This window comes from Equus asinus, chromosome 10 (genome assembly GCF_041296235.1).
Source record: "Equus asinus isolate D_3611 breed Donkey chromosome 10, EquAss-T2T_v2, whole genome shotgun sequence".
Lineage (NCBI taxonomy): Eukaryota > Metazoa > Chordata > Mammalia > Perissodactyla > Equidae > Equus > Equus asinus.
In genome coordinates this window covers 25,993,467-26,010,421 of record NC_091799.1, presented here as the reverse complement: position 1 = coordinate 26,010,421, position 16,955 = coordinate 25,993,467, and the positions used below count along the sequence as shown (strand labels likewise).

The window sequence follows — 16,955 nt, the reverse complement described above, 5'->3', positions numbered from 1 at the left end:
GGAGATAGAGCCTAGTCTGGAAGGAGTTGAGGTTTCAAACAGAGACATAGGAAAAGAAAAGAAGGGAGAAGGAGGAGGAGGAAGAAAGAGGACAGAGAAGGAGGAAGAGAAATGATTTGAGATCAACAAATAAAATGGGCCATTTGAACATGAATTTTAGGAGTAGTCTCTCAAAACACAGCAGTCTCAGGTGGCCCTGTTTGGAGGTGCAGAGCATAGATGATATCTCAAGTTATCAGTTTTTCATTCCATATCCCTCACTGACTAGCCTCCCATCTCTTAAAGATCTTTCCTCTCCTCCCATCCATCTTTCTCTTTTGGAATCTGGGAACAGGCTAGTGAATTCACTCTTTTTTGGTCAAGAAAAATATCGTATACCTTTGCATCCAAGATACCATTCATTATAAAACATACCATTGTTTATGTACACTAAGGAAAAAAAAACCTCGTCAATTAAACTATGACACACTATTAGTTATAAGAAACATTCTAATTTCAGAGATACTAAAATCCAAAAGATCATGTAGCCAATCTATGAGAAGTAATCACAAGTAAAGTTCAAGAAATGCCCCCAACAACAGATCTATGAATTATACTCACTTCTGGGCCAATATGTTTTCCTTTCCCTCCCTTCACTATGGATGAACTTGCAGGCACTCTTATCTAAGGCAAATAACTCCAGTCACACGCAAGACCCTATCCATCCTTGCCTGCTCAACGTTGACCTAAAATAATCCCTCTTGCTCACAAAATCAATGTTTCCCTCTGAAGAATAATTCCCATTAGTATATAAAAGTTTTGCTTCTATGTTAAAAAAAAAAAAGAAGAAAAATACTGATTCCACGTCACCTTCTGCTATGATGCCATTTACTGCAATATTCCTGCAAAGATACTGTAGATTTTGTAAAGCCCCTGCCGTCACTTCCTCTCTACCCACTGTCTCTTGAACTCATTCTACTCAGGCTTTCACTCCCATAATTGCATTGAAACATCATTGTCAGGATCACCAATGACCTCCATGTTGCTAAATCCACTACTCAGTTCTCAGTGCTCACCTTAATCATCCTATCAGTAACATTTGACATAGTTGACTATGATTTCTGTTTAAAAAAACATTCTTTACTTGGATTCCAGGATACTATGCTCTTTGGCTCTCTTCCTACCTCCCTGGCCACTTCTTAACTTCCTTTGCTCGTTCCTCATTTTTATTCCATCATCTTAACCCTTCAATATTAAATTCTCCATAGCTCAATAACTGGATTCCTTCTTTTCTCTATCTACACTCTCTCCCAACGTAATCTTATCCAATCTCACATCATTAAATATCATCTCTACGCTAATTTATGTTTCTGGCTCTCTCTACTGACTTTCCAAAAGCCCATCCAACATACACATTTATTTGTATATATAATAAACTTCTCAAGCTTAGGTTAAAATTCAATTAGGTTCAAACCCAATTTCTTATGTCTCATCAAAGCTGATACCTCCCAGTCTTTGCCATATCAGTAAGGAGATTCCATCATTGCAGTTACTCAGGCAAAACTTTGGTGTCATCCTTTATTTCTTTCTCTCACAAGCATTTCTCAGTCCCTTACCAAATAATGTCAGCACTACGTAAAAATATATTCATAATGCAATCATTTCTCACAACGCTCATTGCCATTATGAAGGTCCAGGCTACCATTTCCTCTCACCTTGATAAACACAACAGCCTACTAACTGGGCTCCTTGTATGTGTTCTTGCCCTCTATAATCTTTTCTACACAACAGGCATAGTGATTCATTTAAAATGTAAGTCATGTCAACTTATTCCACTGCCTGAATTTGCAGTGGCTTCTCATTTCATCCAGAGTAAAATCTAAAGTCTTTTCCATGGTCTACAAATTTCTACATGATCTGTTCCCTCACTATCTCTCTGATTGTAAAGAAAATATATTTCTTTATGTCCTTGTTTATTGTCGGCTCCCCTCACCTACTAAATATAAGCTCCAAAATGATTGAAACTTAGCTTACTCACTGCTCTTAAAACAATCTCTGACATATAGTTGATGTCCAATAAATATTGCTAAATGAATGAATGAAGGTATGAATGAATGTTATGTCTGGATCATCCCTAGATTTCAGCAAAATATTCTCTCTGCATCCGTTTCCACATCAGTGAGCTACTGAGGCAGAGCTCGGCTCTCTGTACACCTCACCAGATGGATACTAGATTAAATTACAAGACAATGTCAGTAAAACACTCAATGGGCTTCCTAGAGAGAGAAGCATAAAAATAAGAAGTTATCATTATGCCATTAGATTATTACTACTAGTTCAGCTGTTGCTGCTTTGACTACTAAGAGCCTCCGATGGTTTTCATGATGTTTCTTTCTCATTTCTAGTCTTGTTTTCCAATCCTCTTCTTTTTCCTCTGTCCCTCTACTTTTGCCCTGTTTTGTGAACATTTTATGAAACAACACAAGGTAGACATCATTAGAGTATCATTCGTGTCCTCTCCCTGCCAAAATAATCTGCAGGGTCTCCCCTCCCAGCCTCATTCAGAGGAATACAGAACTATATTTTGAGGAGAAGCTCTGAAGTCAGGCTGTCAGGGTGAAAATTCAAGCTCAATCGTTTATTGAGTAACCTCTCTCAGCCTCAGTTTCCTCACCTACAAAATGGGGATGTTATTTACATTTTCCTCAGAAAAATGGTGTGAGGATTAAAAATGTAATAGGTACAGTTACGTAATACAAATAAATATAAGTTAAAGAGAAAAATCAATAAAGATAAATATAATAAAAATAAATTAGCACAGTCCCTGGCACATAAGGAAGCATGGAATCTATCCTATCTGTTGTTGTTCCTGGCTCCTCCACCTTCCGTCCATGCAGCTGTCTTCTAGCCAGGCTAGACCATCTCCTGCTCTTTTACGTCTCTGTTTTATTCATGTTTCCTCTTTGCAGAGGATGTCAAGATGGAGCACATTATTAAATAAAATTTTAATAGATGCATATTGTATACACAGAAATGCATACATATAAATATATAAATCATGTGTGTGCAGCTCTATGTATTTTCACAAAGCAAACACACCCATGTGCTGCCACTCAGATCAAGAAACAGAACATTGCTGATACCTCCGGAAACCTCTCTTGTCTCCCTTCTGTCACTGCCCCTCCCCCCCCCAAAGGTTAATGTTCTTGAGACTTCTAAAACTTGCATTTACTATTTTGACCTGTATAGAAATGGAATCATAGAGAGTGTAGTCTTTTGAGTCTGGCTCCTTTTACTCAGCGTTATTATGTTCATAGGATTCTTCCACATTCTTGCATTAAAGGGTAGTTTATTCTTTCTGATTTCTGTATTGTAGCCCATCATGAGACTATATGACAACTTATGTCCATCTTCTGGTTGATGGGCATTTGAGGCTAATTGCATTTGGGGGCTGTTTTGAATAAAGCTGCTATGAACATTCATGTCTTTCGGTGAACATCGGTCATATTTCTGTTGGGCATATTCCTAGGCATTGTAATTGCTGGGTCATGGGGTGAGGACATATCGAGCTTTAGTAGATACCGCCAAAAGCATTTTCCAGTGTCTGTACTAATTCACTCTCCCACAAACAATGCCTGTAAGTCCCCAGCGCGCCACATTGTTATTCCTTGATATTTTCAGTCTTTTTTATTTGAACCAGACTGATTGTTGTGTTACAATATTGAATTGTGGTTTTAATTTATATTTCCTGAGGACTAGAAAAGTTCATCACTTTTTCACATGTTTATTTGCCATTTTGATATTCTTGTTTGTGAAGCCCCTGTTCATGGCTTTTACCCATGTTCTTGTCTTACTGGATTGTCTGCCTTTTTCTTATTGGTTTTAGGAGTTATCTATACATTTTGCACAATAATTCTTTGTCAGATACATATATCACAAATATTTCCTTCCACTGTAGCTTTCATTTTCATTTCATGCATAGTAGCCTCTGATGAACAGAAGTGCTTAATTTTTTTTTAAGATTTTATTTTTTTTCCTTTTTCTCCCCAAAGCCCCCCAGGACATAGTTGTATATTCTTCGCTGTGAGTTCTTCTAGTTTGGCACGTGGGACGCTGCCTCAGCATGGCTTGATGAGCAGTGCCATGTCCGCGCCCAGGATTCGAACCAACGAAACACTGGGCCGCCTGCAGTGGAGCAAGCGAACTCAACCACTCGGCCACGGGGCCAGCCCCAGAAATGCTTAATTTTAATGTAGTCCTACTTATCAATCTTTTTCTTTATACTTAGTGCTTTTTGTACCCTACTGAATCAATATCAGCTTACTGAAAAGACATGAGATATTCTTCTCTCTTATATTTAAGGTTTTTTCTTTTACCTTCCACCAAGAGAATATGATTTTTCCTATCTGTTTTTTCTATGACTCCTCTACCTAGACAGATAGAATGAATTACTCCTTTTCTGAATCTCCATAATAGCATGCATTACTATTATTATCTCTATTATACCACATATTATCTTGAATCATATGTATTTTCCTGTCCATCCTCTCTATCTCATTCCCACAATCCATTCACCCAATTATCTAAATTCTTCATGATTTTTTCAGTAAATCTCAGTCATTATGTCTCCTAAGTAATTCTAAAATTGGTCCATTTCTCTCCACCCAACCACTACCACTACGGTATAAATTTGTGACATGTCATCTTGAGCACTGGACTAGCCCCTGACTGGTCACCAACCTCTAATCTACCCCACTCTAATTCATTGACCACACAAGAGCCAGAGTCATCTTCCAAAACATCAATCTCTTCACGCTACTTCCTTTTTTAAAACCCTTCCATGATGCCATGGCTCTTAAACTAATGTGCAACTCATTAATGTGCTTCAGAGGCCTTCCAAGATTTGAAGGATTATTTTGTCTTTCTCACCATTGATGTCTCTGCTTTAATCTCTTCAGACTTTTTCATCTCCTCGAACGCTCCTTCATAAAGACTCTTCTGCCTGCCTTGATATCCACGTTCCTGCCCTCCTCTTCATCCTTCAGGTCTAATCTTATCCATATTTTTAGCAAGAAAACCTCCCTGACTCCCTAGTAGGTTAAGTCCCCATACTATCTAGTACCATGAAACCTTCATAATTTTTCTCCATTAAAATTTATTATACCTATTATTGTTCGTTTAAGTCTATCTTCTCTGGTAGAGTGCATATTGCCTCAGAATAGAAACTACGTCTGTCTTATTCACCACTGTATCCTGTGCTTAGCTCAATGCCAATGTCGCTTCTTAAAAAATATATTTATTGAATTGAATTGAACTGATTTGTGCTCATGTGCCCATGGTCTAGCATTGGACTTGGCACATAGTCAGTGTCAGTAAAGGTTTAGTGATTCATTATCTTCAAAAAACCCTAGAATTAGCATTGAGGAAGTCTTAAAGATCACCCACTTTAGTCACCCAACCCAAAGGAGCGATGATTAAAAATCTCTACAACATTCCTGCCAAATGTCATCTACTTACAACTCTCTGATAACAGAGAGTCACCCCATACTTCAGCAGGCCATTCCAGGTTTGTGCATGAATATGCATTAGAAGATCTATTTTACAGTGAGTTTAAACTGAGATCTACTTATCTCAGTGAAAAGGTGGGATCTTTGTAGTTTCCTGTAAGCAGATGACATTTGGCTCCTTTTATCTGTATTAATAAATTTGCCTAACTTTTCTGTAAGACAGTCCTATAGGTATCTGAAGACAAGTCCTTTTGCTACAAGCCAACCTTCTTCAGCTATTTTTCATAAGATACCTTCCTTCAGCCACATCTTAGTTTCTTAATGTCCTTCTTGAAGTGTGACACTAGGACCCAATACTCCTGGTGTGCTCTGACAAATCTAGGATAGGACAAAGCTGTCACCTCATTTTTTGTGGGTAACATACTTCTAATAATGTAACAAATGGTAGACCTGGGTTTTGGATGACTAAGGGTTGTACTACAGTTGCTTACTGAGAAGAGAAATTCGAAATTAGACATGAAAGTGAATATTTAGAATGAGAAAAGTTGAGGACTTAGAAGGTGAGGGAGCTCTGAACCTTAAGCTTCATTAGCGTCAAGGTAAATCAGCTTTTAAATGCCCCTAAGATCTTAATAACTTCCTAGTAACATCCTGTTAATCCCTTCTAAATTTACTCCAATTATAACTCACGGGTCTCTCCACCTCCAACATACCCAGCAGGGTGATCAACTGCAAACTGAAGCCAAACTTCCTGGGTTGAAACCCGACTCTCACTTCACAAGGTCGCTGTGGCTACCACAGCAACTAAGAAGTTGAAAATCCTGGCACACCCAAGGCCGATCTATCTTTCTTATCTCCTTTCTTATCAGGAATCACAAAACTCATCTGTCTACTCTTTTCTCTACTAAAGGGAATAGGGTTATTCTTCATGTATTCAAGGTTTTGTTTTTGGTGTTTTGTTTTCACACTAAACCACTTTCCTGGCCTAAATTTCCCTGAGGATTTTCATTCATTGCTCTCAAGTGACATTTCTAAGCCCTCTCTGCATCATTTTCCAACTATCTTCTATAACAGGAGCATGAATCAAAGAGTTGCCAAGGAACCAGAATATAAAAGTCATATTAAGCTCTGCTTAGCTCTACCTGCCAATCTCAACTCAACTTTCCTCCCACTGACATTCAGGATCACCTTTATCATATACCTTTCTAGAAGGTCACATTTTTAGTCTGCTCAAAGTTAAAGTATGTCATTTTTTTTCTGACTATAAAGTTAATACATGATCATTGCAGAAAGTTAGAAAAGAAACTGAAAGCCTAAAATAAATCATCTATAACTTAACCATCCAGAGATAACCTCTTTTAACACCTCGGCATATTTCATTATAATATTATTTTTTCCTATCCTTTTATATTGTTAAGATCATGCCATACGTTCAATCAGAAACCATCCACTTTTTAATTAATATTATATCAAATCATTTTCAAATATTCTTGGGAATTCATTATAAACAACATTTTGCTACTTGCCCAATATTATGCTGTGTGGATGCTATGTACTTCACTTAACCTCTTCATGTGGAAAATTGAGATCTTTACATTGCTTTCTTAGCTATTATAAATTATGTTTTTGAAAATAGCACTATCTGTGCTTAAGGCATTGTCAGTTTTTCTCTACAATCTCCCATCCTCTTTATGATGAATTAATAACAGTAAAATTACTGTTTTAAAGGGTATATTTTCTTTAAGGTAATGAGTATATATGGAACACCTAATGTGGACCTGACATATAATAGACATTAAAAATATATAAATATTTATATATATCAACAAATTAATCTTTATAATTGTTACATTCTCAATAGCAATGCTTAAGAGTATTTGTCTCTTTACACTCCAGCCAGGACTGATGTTAACATTTGTGAACTCTGTTACAAGCACACACACACACACACTCACACATATGTGTGTGTGTGTGTGTGAATATATTGAAGACCATAAATGATTAACAAATAAGGAAAAAGAAGATTACATAGAACCAAAAACTCTATAAAATTCCCCTCAGTTCTTAGAATTCAAATAACACCTGCCAAAATACATAGAAAATCAAAGACAATAATGCAGGAAATTCAGATGACATGATATGAAACTTTAATATATATTACATATGGAGCATCTATAAATAACACCGTTTAGACATTTTCATCAAAATAATCAGATAAAGCTCACATTTCCATACTTTATATTTGAAAACTAATTAATAAGCATGAATTTGATATCCTGTATATGTTAAAATTTTTTTAAAAGACATCATATCATAACAGTTTTAATTTCCATATTGATAGTTTTCCTTGGTTTCTCTGTCTTTCATCTTCTTCATTCTCCTTCCACATCATGCCTCCAATACCCCCGAGTCCCTCTTCTCTGAGACTGCTTCCCCCTCCCACTGTGGTCCCACCATTCCCACCAGCATCCTACCTTGAAGGTGCAGTTTGCTCTCCGTGCTTTGCAGAAGGACGGAACTCACAGAGTCCAGATTGTCATAGCTGTTACAGCCCAGTGGCCCAGTGCGTGTCTCTGTGACCTAGAGTGGACATCAAGGGTGACAGATGTGAGACAGATGCCTTTGTCTGGGACAGACTCTGCGGAGTCAGCACCCAGCAGAGCAAAGTCAGCAGTGAAAGTCTTCTGGCCTGAGCCAGTGGCCACTTCCTTAGTACCTTGCTTGTGCCAAGGACCCTGCCTGGCTGTCATCAAGCAGACAATGGGATGGCAGAGCAATCATGCACACAAACTGGAGCCAGAATGCCCAGGTTCCATCGCTGTTTCTCACTTCACAAAGATACCTTCAGTATTAAATGAACTGATAAGTGGAAGCACTATAGCATATTTCAAAAGCATGAGCTTTGGAATTAGGAGAATCAGTGTTAAATGCTGGCTGGGCCATTTATTTGCTCTGTGACCTAAGGAAGTTGCAAGTTCTCTAAGCTTCTGCAACCTGAAGCGAGTAAATCCTTTCTAGGGAAGGTCGTGAGACTAGACATGATGGGTATAAGTGCTTGATGCACGGCACATGTTCAATGATGGGCATCTTGTAAACCAAAGTCTCCATAAATTGTAATGGGTACATATGCATTATTATTAGGCAAAAATAATAAAATTATCCCCATTTTCCAAAAAGAATTTCAGCAAAAAGCACAATCAGCACCACTGCAGAACAAAACACCCGAATCCTACGGCGGTGTGTTTCCAAAACATTGTCTTAGAGTAATTGAGGTGGTCGACAATAGGGGAAGAGCTATTCAAAGAAATAACCTTGCAAGAAGATGGCTCAGTATGAAGAGGTTTCTCTGTCGCTTTAGGCTTCTTTTCCCATTGTGTAACACAATCAGTTGCAGGGCTGTTTTGAGATTTGCACCCAACTATAAAGACACAGCATTAATTGTTGGAGGGAGTGATGACTTGGGAAACAGTCACATATATCTCCAAATGCCAATTCCGCCCTTTTTCCAGCTACGAAGGCTTGCATCAGTAACTTCCTTTTCTAAGCCTCAACTTCCCCACCTGTGGAATGTTAGTAATTCTCTTATCAACCTCAATAGGTAAGGAGATCATATTTTTGTGATCATTTGTAAATAAATGAGGAATTATTAGGCCTTGGTTTTTTAAAATAATTTATTCTTGGGCCCAGCCTGGTGGCGTAGAGGTTAAGTTTGCACACTCAGCTTCAGCAGCCCAGGGTTTGCTGATTTGGATCCCAGGCATGGACCTATGCACCGCTCATCAAGCCACACTGTGGTGATGTCCCACATACAAAATAGAGGAAGGTAGTCAGGGATGTGAGCTCAGGGACAGTCTTCCTCAAACTGAAAGAAAAAGAAAAAGAGGAAGCTTGGCAACAAATTTTAGCTCAGGGCCAATCTTCTTCACACACACACACAAAAACACAATAATAATAATTTATTCCTTTTTTGTAAGGAATAATATCATAGCTATTATCTAACGAAAGTCAATACTACCAATTTACTTAGCTGAAGATACTCAGAAAAAGAAAACCATAGGCAAAGCTTCCCCATCTGCATCAGCTGCTCATCTTAAATCTGGCAGTGAGACCAATTCTAGCCAGCTGGGTCTTGAGGTAACATCAAGAAATGGCCAAAAAAAATCCAGGTTCCAGGTTGAGTGTAGAAGACAGTGCTACTGTAAGAATGGTTTTGTGAGAGGCCTCTGTGCAATGGCTCCAGGAAATTCCTCTTGAGGAGGCAGGCTGCCCTTCCAGGATGCACAAAGGAGGATTATCTTCTGACAGAGCTTCAATATCTCAATTCCGCATCCCATCCAGTGGGGAGAGAACCATTTGGTGATAATGAAAACCAGGCCTTTGTTTCACTCTGACTCTGATGGCTTCATAAAGATTCTCTGTGCTGAGTTCCCTAACAACATAATCCCCCCAATATAGGTGATTTTTCTCAGATAAGCTGACTCTTTGTTTGTCGATCTGATTTATTTCTCTCCTTCCTACCTCCCTTCTCAGTAACTCCCTCCCACATTTTTCTTTTCCCTTGGTCAATTTCTGACTCACCTGCCTGAATCTCCCTTGTCACAATGCCCCACATACACATTTTTTCCCCTAGAGATATCTGTGAAAGTCTTAATATAAGGCTAGGTCTGTGTTTTATTCAGAAAAAGTTACACTGAAGATTGCGAAGTAAAATGCAGGTATAATCTGGTTTAAGAAAATTTGAGATGCAAAAAGTCTGCATTGAGACCCTCAGAAAGAACTAATCCTTTATATCAAAAATGTCCTCCCTTACTAAGGTAATCCCTGAATTTATTGAATTTAAAATGGAATCTTTTTTTTTTTTAATTTCTTGTGCTGTAAGGCACTGAACTGACAGTCTTGAGCTATTCTATCCAACGTGGTTATTTAAATTTAAATTAATTAAAATGAAATAAATTTACAAATCTAGTTCCTCAGTAGCCACATCTCAAGTGCTCTAAACCCCATATGTCTAATGGCTAATGTCTTGGTCAGCACAAATTTCAGACATTTCCATCATCTTGAAAGGTCTATTGGATAACACTGGTATAGATGAGCATCAGTCAGTAGGTAACAGACTGCCTGTTTTTGTAAATAAAGTTTTATTGGAACACAGGCACATCTATTTGTTTACATATTGTCCATGGCTGATTTTGTGCTAGAGCACCAGAGTTGAGTTTTAGCAACAGAGACCACATGCAAAGCCTGAAATATTTATTATCTTGTCCTTTATTGAAAATATTCACTGACTCATGGTCTAGAGAGTGGAATTCTAGTCCCTGTTAAGATGCTCTTTAGCTGTGTAACCTTGAAAAAGTTTTCAAGTCTTTAACCCTTGGACCTCAATTTTCCTATCTGTAAGATGGCAGAGCAGGGGAGGGGAACAGGATAAAAAAACACAGATATTTTAAAAATTTCTGACCTAGGCATCAGTAATCTGACTCTTGCTTCCTCTATGACCCTGTGAAATTATTTGCCCATTGTAGCCTCAGTTTCTTCACCTAGAAAGGTGAAAATCATACAGGAGAACTTTAAGAATGAATGGGAGGATTGCTGATAATTATACCATGACCGTAGCCAGGGCTGTCCCAGTAAATCAGTACATATGGTCATCCTAATGACAATGCTCATCATGTTACAGGGCACTCGATGACCTTGGTCAGAATGGTTGGCATTGGGCACTGTTAGGTACATGGGTATGAAGCCAGGGATTGCATTTGCCCATTGACTTTCAGAATCCCTGTGTTGCAGTGCTGTTGTCTTAAGAACCTGCCCCCCAAAATCCACCCTCTATCCATACCTTGATTGCTCCAGTTGATATCTGGATCTCATGGAGCCTCCTCATGGTGCCATCACGGTCAACAAAGTAGGATGATGCAAGCTGGTGCAGAGCTTCAACACTTTGAGTGGCATTCCCTGACTTCCTGTCGAGGCGACTTTTGTCCATGTACATGGTCAAGGCCTCCTCCCCTGCATTGGAAAGGAAAGAAGGTCAGGCAGACAGTCAAACTTTGGGGTGGAAGGAAAGGCTCCAGGACCTGGATGCTGAAAATAGACTCAAATCTCCCACTAATTTTCCCCAAATTTCCTTCTGCCTCTGAAAATCAAGAGCACAATGTAAAAAAAAGAGTCCAGAGATGGCTGTAAGTGCCAAGCTCCATTAGGACAAGGATCATGGAAAAACTCTTAGTCATCATGTCCAACTCTGCTAATCCACTTCATAGTTCTCACCAGCATCATCTCTTAACACAACTCACTTCCTCTCTTTGAGGCTCAGTCTGTTCTGTAGACTGATGAATTTGTGGTAGATAGTCCCTTCCTATTCCTTTCTCTTCCTCTTTTGCTTCTTCTTCTTTATCCAGTTCCTTTATTTCCTCTTCTCATCTCTCCCATCTCCTCTTCCCTCCTTCTCTTTCCCTCTTTATCCTTTTTCTACCCCTTCCTAGACAGAATGATGGATGGATGGATAGATGGATGGATGGATGGCTAATGAAATAGATAGACAAATAGACAGATAGATAGATAGATAGATAGATAGATAGATAAGACATAGTTTAGAGACAGATACAGATAGACAGGGAAAAAACTGTGTGGTTATATAGAGAGGAGAAACTGAATTGTCAGCTCTGTGAAGTCAGATACTGTCTATATTAGCTACTTATTTATCCCTTGTACAAAGCCCCATGCTTGGCATACAGTAGATAGTAAATACTTAATTTATCAATTTGTTTTCCTAAATACCTATATATACCAGGCACTGTGTTTCTGAGACTGCAGTGGAGAAGTTACATCTTGGGGAGAAGGGAGATGGCAAGAAAGTTAGGTATAAGGAAAGGGGAGATGAGAGACGGAGAGACAGAGAGAGGAATATACAAACTTATACATTTTACTCCATCAAGTTTTCCTGAGAAAAACACATATAGACTACTAACAGTACTAACTTACAGTGACTTTTATTTTGGTTCTTAACCTCTCTGTTCCTCAGTTTACTCATTAACAATTTTAGGAGAAGAACATCACCTATTCCATACAGTTATTAAAAAGGATAAATTAATTAACACGTGGAAAGTCCTTAAATCAGTGTCCAGTTTTTTTTAGCCACCCAAAATCATTTGGGGTATAGTAAAAAGTGGTCTCTGGAGCTAGCCTGCCTGGACTTGAACAAGCTGCACGAGCAAGTTATTCTCTATACTTTAGATTCTTCATGTGTAAAACTGGGGATACCAACTGTACTTATCTCACAGGGTTGTCATAAGACTAAACTAGTTAATTACATGAACTACTTGAACCCCACCTGGCCCGTAGTGAGCATTGTGGAAGAGTAAACTGCCATTATTTGATTACTGCAAGATATCATTTGTATGAGATTTATCCTTACATCTAAACAACCCAATACAATAGATAGTCAGAGAACAAACACTATCAATACTTTTTAAGGACAGAGCCTGGTACCTAAGATCACTGAAATTTCTTTAGAATGACGACGATTTTTCGAGTTGAAGAGAAAAACTAACTTACTTTCAGAGGGACAGTAGTCATCCTAGGAAGTGGGTACAGTTCTGACCCACAGGTTAATTCCACTGCCTCAGACCCCTCCATGACTGCTTCTAGAACATTATTCCATTGTCACTCAGAGTTCTCCACATGCAGCCTCCAGTCTGTCTTTTAAGAGCGGCCTCCCTCCATGTGTACCAGCCAAACCGTTCCTTCTGCCTCCGTGACTTACTCTTGCCAATTTTCCTCCCAGGCTTTCCTCAGACTCTTTTTTCTGTTTGGAATGTCATTTTGTCTCTCTCCTAAATGTCTTGCTGTTGAAATCCTATCCAGCTTTCTGGTCCCAATTCAAATGTCACCTCCTTTTACCACCCCTTCTCTATCTTTGACCTGGCATACTCCTATCCACTCTTCAGGACCTGTTCAGGTATCACCTTCCTAGTGAGTTTTCCCCAATCACACTCTCATCCCAAGAGATATGCAATCACCTTCCCTCTATCGTTCTTTAGCTTGTGCACCAGTTTAGCTCAGCGTGCATGCACTGAGCATTTTGTGTGTGCTGAGAACTTCAGCAGACACTGGGGTGACAGGCGAATATGACATCATCCCTGCTCAAGAGTCACCAAATGACTGCACACATGCTGTCCAATATGGGAGCCACTAGCTGTGAAATGAGGCTAGTGCAAATTGAAATGCACTGTAGATATAAACTACACAGCAGATTTCCAAGATCTAGAAAATGTAAAAAAATAAAATTGTAAAATATCTCATTAATAGTTTGTTATATTGATTACATGTTAAAATGATAACATTTTGGATAGATTATGCTAAATAAAAATATTGTTAAATATATTCTCCCTTTTTACTTATTATTTTTAAAAATGTGACTGTAAAAATGTGAGAAAAATTAAAATGGCTTGCACTCATTGCTCATGTTACACTTCTATTGGACAATGCTGTCTAGGGAGACAGAGACATAAGGGGATCATTTCAATGTGCCAGATGAATGGCAAAGGTAGAGGGATCCAAAGAATGGAATGCAGCCCAGAAGAAGGGTGCCTGCTTCCCTGTTGATAATGAGGGACACGAGGCACTGGTGACCTGGTCTCTCCAGCTGCACCCCTTGCTACTCTCTAGGTTTGCTCTATCCTATACAAATGCACCCTGTTTTTTCTCATCGTTGGACTCTGCTTCTCTATTTTTTCTTCTGGCTAACTTCTACTCATCCCTCAGGTGCCACCTAAGACAAAACCCCTCTAGGAAGTCTTCCCTTAATTCCCCACTCTTTACTTAAACTAGTTTAAGAGCTCTGACCACATGCTCCCACAGTCTCTTTTATTTCTCCAATACGTCTTCTATCATATTTCATGCTGATTGCTTGTTTAACAGCCTGTCTCCTTCACCAGAGGAGAAACACTTTGAGGTCAGGGAGTATGTAAGAGTTTTTCATCATCCCGTTGTCACTGCCTAGCATAATATGGGCATGTATCATGTGTTTAACAAGTGGTCAGGATATTCATGGGTGAAGAAATAAATATGGAAGTGGTCCACCTCCACAGTGTTTATTGATTGACATATCTGCCTCAACTACTAGACAGAAATCTCCCAGTAAGAAGATTCATCATCACCAAAATTAATCTCTGGGTTCCACATGCCTAGGCTTGAGCTGAGTTCAGAATAAGACATGAACTTTCCTGTGAAGCCTTCCATCCTTTAGACTCCACAGAGACCTGAATAGATTTTGCTTAAAAATGACTTTATGTACAATTAGACTTTGAGTTCCAGGGGCAGTGGGTGGTGGCCTGGTGGATTAAGGACTCTATCTGATTCTTCTTTGTAATGTTCCCAATGCTTCTCCTAGGTCAGATGAAGAATGGATGTTCAGTTATCATTTGAAAGATAAATGGATGGATAGATAGATGGATGGGTGGACAGATGATTGAGTGGATAGATGACTACATAGATGGGTAGACAGGTAAATGATTAAATAAGCAAATATGCTAGATATTAGAACCAGGAGGCAGAGGAAATAAATATTACAAGTGTCAGCTCAGGCTCTCCAAGGGGCCTGTGAAAGACAGGTGAAATAAGTCCAGTTCCCTCTGGACTGAGAACTGGCAGAAGCAAACTTTAGATCAAGAAGGGTTAATGGCTTCTTGCTGCATTATTAAGACTTAATTTCTTATTTATTAAGAGAATGTTCTGTTTAGAGTTGCTTTCCCACTTGGGCATTCCTGAAAATTGCCACTTCACCCCATATAGGCCTTTTCTCAGTCTCTCTCCTCTGGGGGCTTTGCCTCACTCTTTGCAGCTCTTCTTTGAGAGGGAAACAAAGTGGGGCTCAGACACACAGCAGATTGGGGATGAAGTGGGAGCTGCTCATTTTACCTTTTGAGTCAATAGGGGCTACTGTTCCCAGATAGGAGATGGGAAGTCTGGACTTTAGGCCTCCAGGAACATCCCTCATCCTTTCCTCTGAGCACTTGTGGCTTTATTCTCAGCCTTCCTCTTAGCCAAGGGGAGATGTCCCAAAATACAGGGTGGGGAATAACAAATATACACACAAACATACAGGCAAGTACAAAAACGTGAGCCCTCATGCATAAAGACATTAATGTAATATACACACTTCCACATACATGTGCAAGCTCACATATATGTGTACATTGCATCCACATGAAGGAGTCCAATGCACACACATGAGTATTGTGTATGTGTGTATGTATGTCTATGAATAGATGAACTTACATCCAATCGTAGGTAGGCATCTGTGCACATTTGTCTATGCAGGGAGGCAAGCACTCCGATGCACGCATGCAAGCTTAATCACACACATCACACAGATACCCAGGTTACAAGTTGTTCCTTTTGGTCCAAAATATGATCTGCAGAGGGACTAAGGGAAATTGATATCCCTGTATTCCTATGTGTCATTCCAGACCCCCAATTTTTCCTTTCACAATCCTCCATATGAAAATGACTCATATCATGTATTTTATGAGTTTAATAGATTTCACCAAAAATTTGAGGCTCCCATGGAAATGTCTTAGGTGTCAGCCCTCCCATGGGCTTTTCCTTCCTCATGCTCTTTCTCCCTCCCTTTTCCTTCCTCGTGCTCTCCCTCGGGAGCCAAACAAATGCATTTACTTGTCCTATATGTGACAGTTTAAGGAGCACGCCTTGTTGTTTGAGTATGCCCTTAGGAATTGACCTGGCACCTCAAACAGCTCATCATAGCCTTTCTTCTAAATGAACATGGTGTTCTTCTTAGGAAAAATTATAGTGAATAAAATTTTCTGCACTTTTTTGCATTAAGAGGGGAAAACTTATATCCAGACAGGAAAGTGAATTTCTCAATAACTCACATTCACCAAGTGAGTGACAGAAACGAGTTTTAATCCTGAGTCCCCAAGTTCCTTAGCCCCACTAAATGATAACAAAAATAATAATAGAGAAGAAGAATAACCACCACAACAATACCAACAATTTCTTAGGTGCCAAACACAGTGCTGAGCACTTATAATGCATCATCTTATTTGATATCCACAATATGCACAAAGGAAGTACGATTATTATTTCTATTTAAAAAAGTAGAAACTGAGACTTAGAGCATTGAGTCACCTGCCAAGGTGACACAAAACTGATAAAGAGCAGGAGGCAGGATTGGAACTGGGCAATCGAACTCCAGAGCCTGCCCTTTCATTCACCGCCACTTACCACCTCTTTTTTCTCCCATTGCATGAGGAGGCTCTTAGAAATATTTTTCCATGAATAAATGAATGAAATGATGATGTAAAAAGGATCTCAGACAGTTTCTGGCACATTGTGTTTAATCAACAGTAAATCTTTGCCCCTTTCCTCTCCCCATTCCTCCACACTGAGGATCGAGGGAACTGTAGGGTCTGCTGTCCAACACTGGAGCTCAATCCAAAGCTTTGC

The 16,955-nt window shown here is 39.2% G+C and overlaps 1 protein-coding gene across 1 annotated transcript in view; it reads right to left on the bottom strand.

The window, feature by feature from the left end:
• BRINP1 (BMP/retinoic acid inducible neural specific 1) overlaps positions 1–16,955 on the bottom strand; it is a 170,528-nt gene that overhangs the window by 47,096 nt on the left and 106,477 nt on the right. Inside the window, exons 4-5 of the mRNA XM_014830414.3 lie at positions 11,323–11,492; positions 7,961–8,066 (exon numbers count right to left, since the gene is read on the bottom strand). Coding sequence (XP_014685900.2) covers positions 7,961–8,066; positions 11,323–11,492 — 276 coding nt within the window. The remainder of the gene's footprint in view (positions 1–7,960; positions 8,067–11,322; positions 11,493–16,955) is intronic.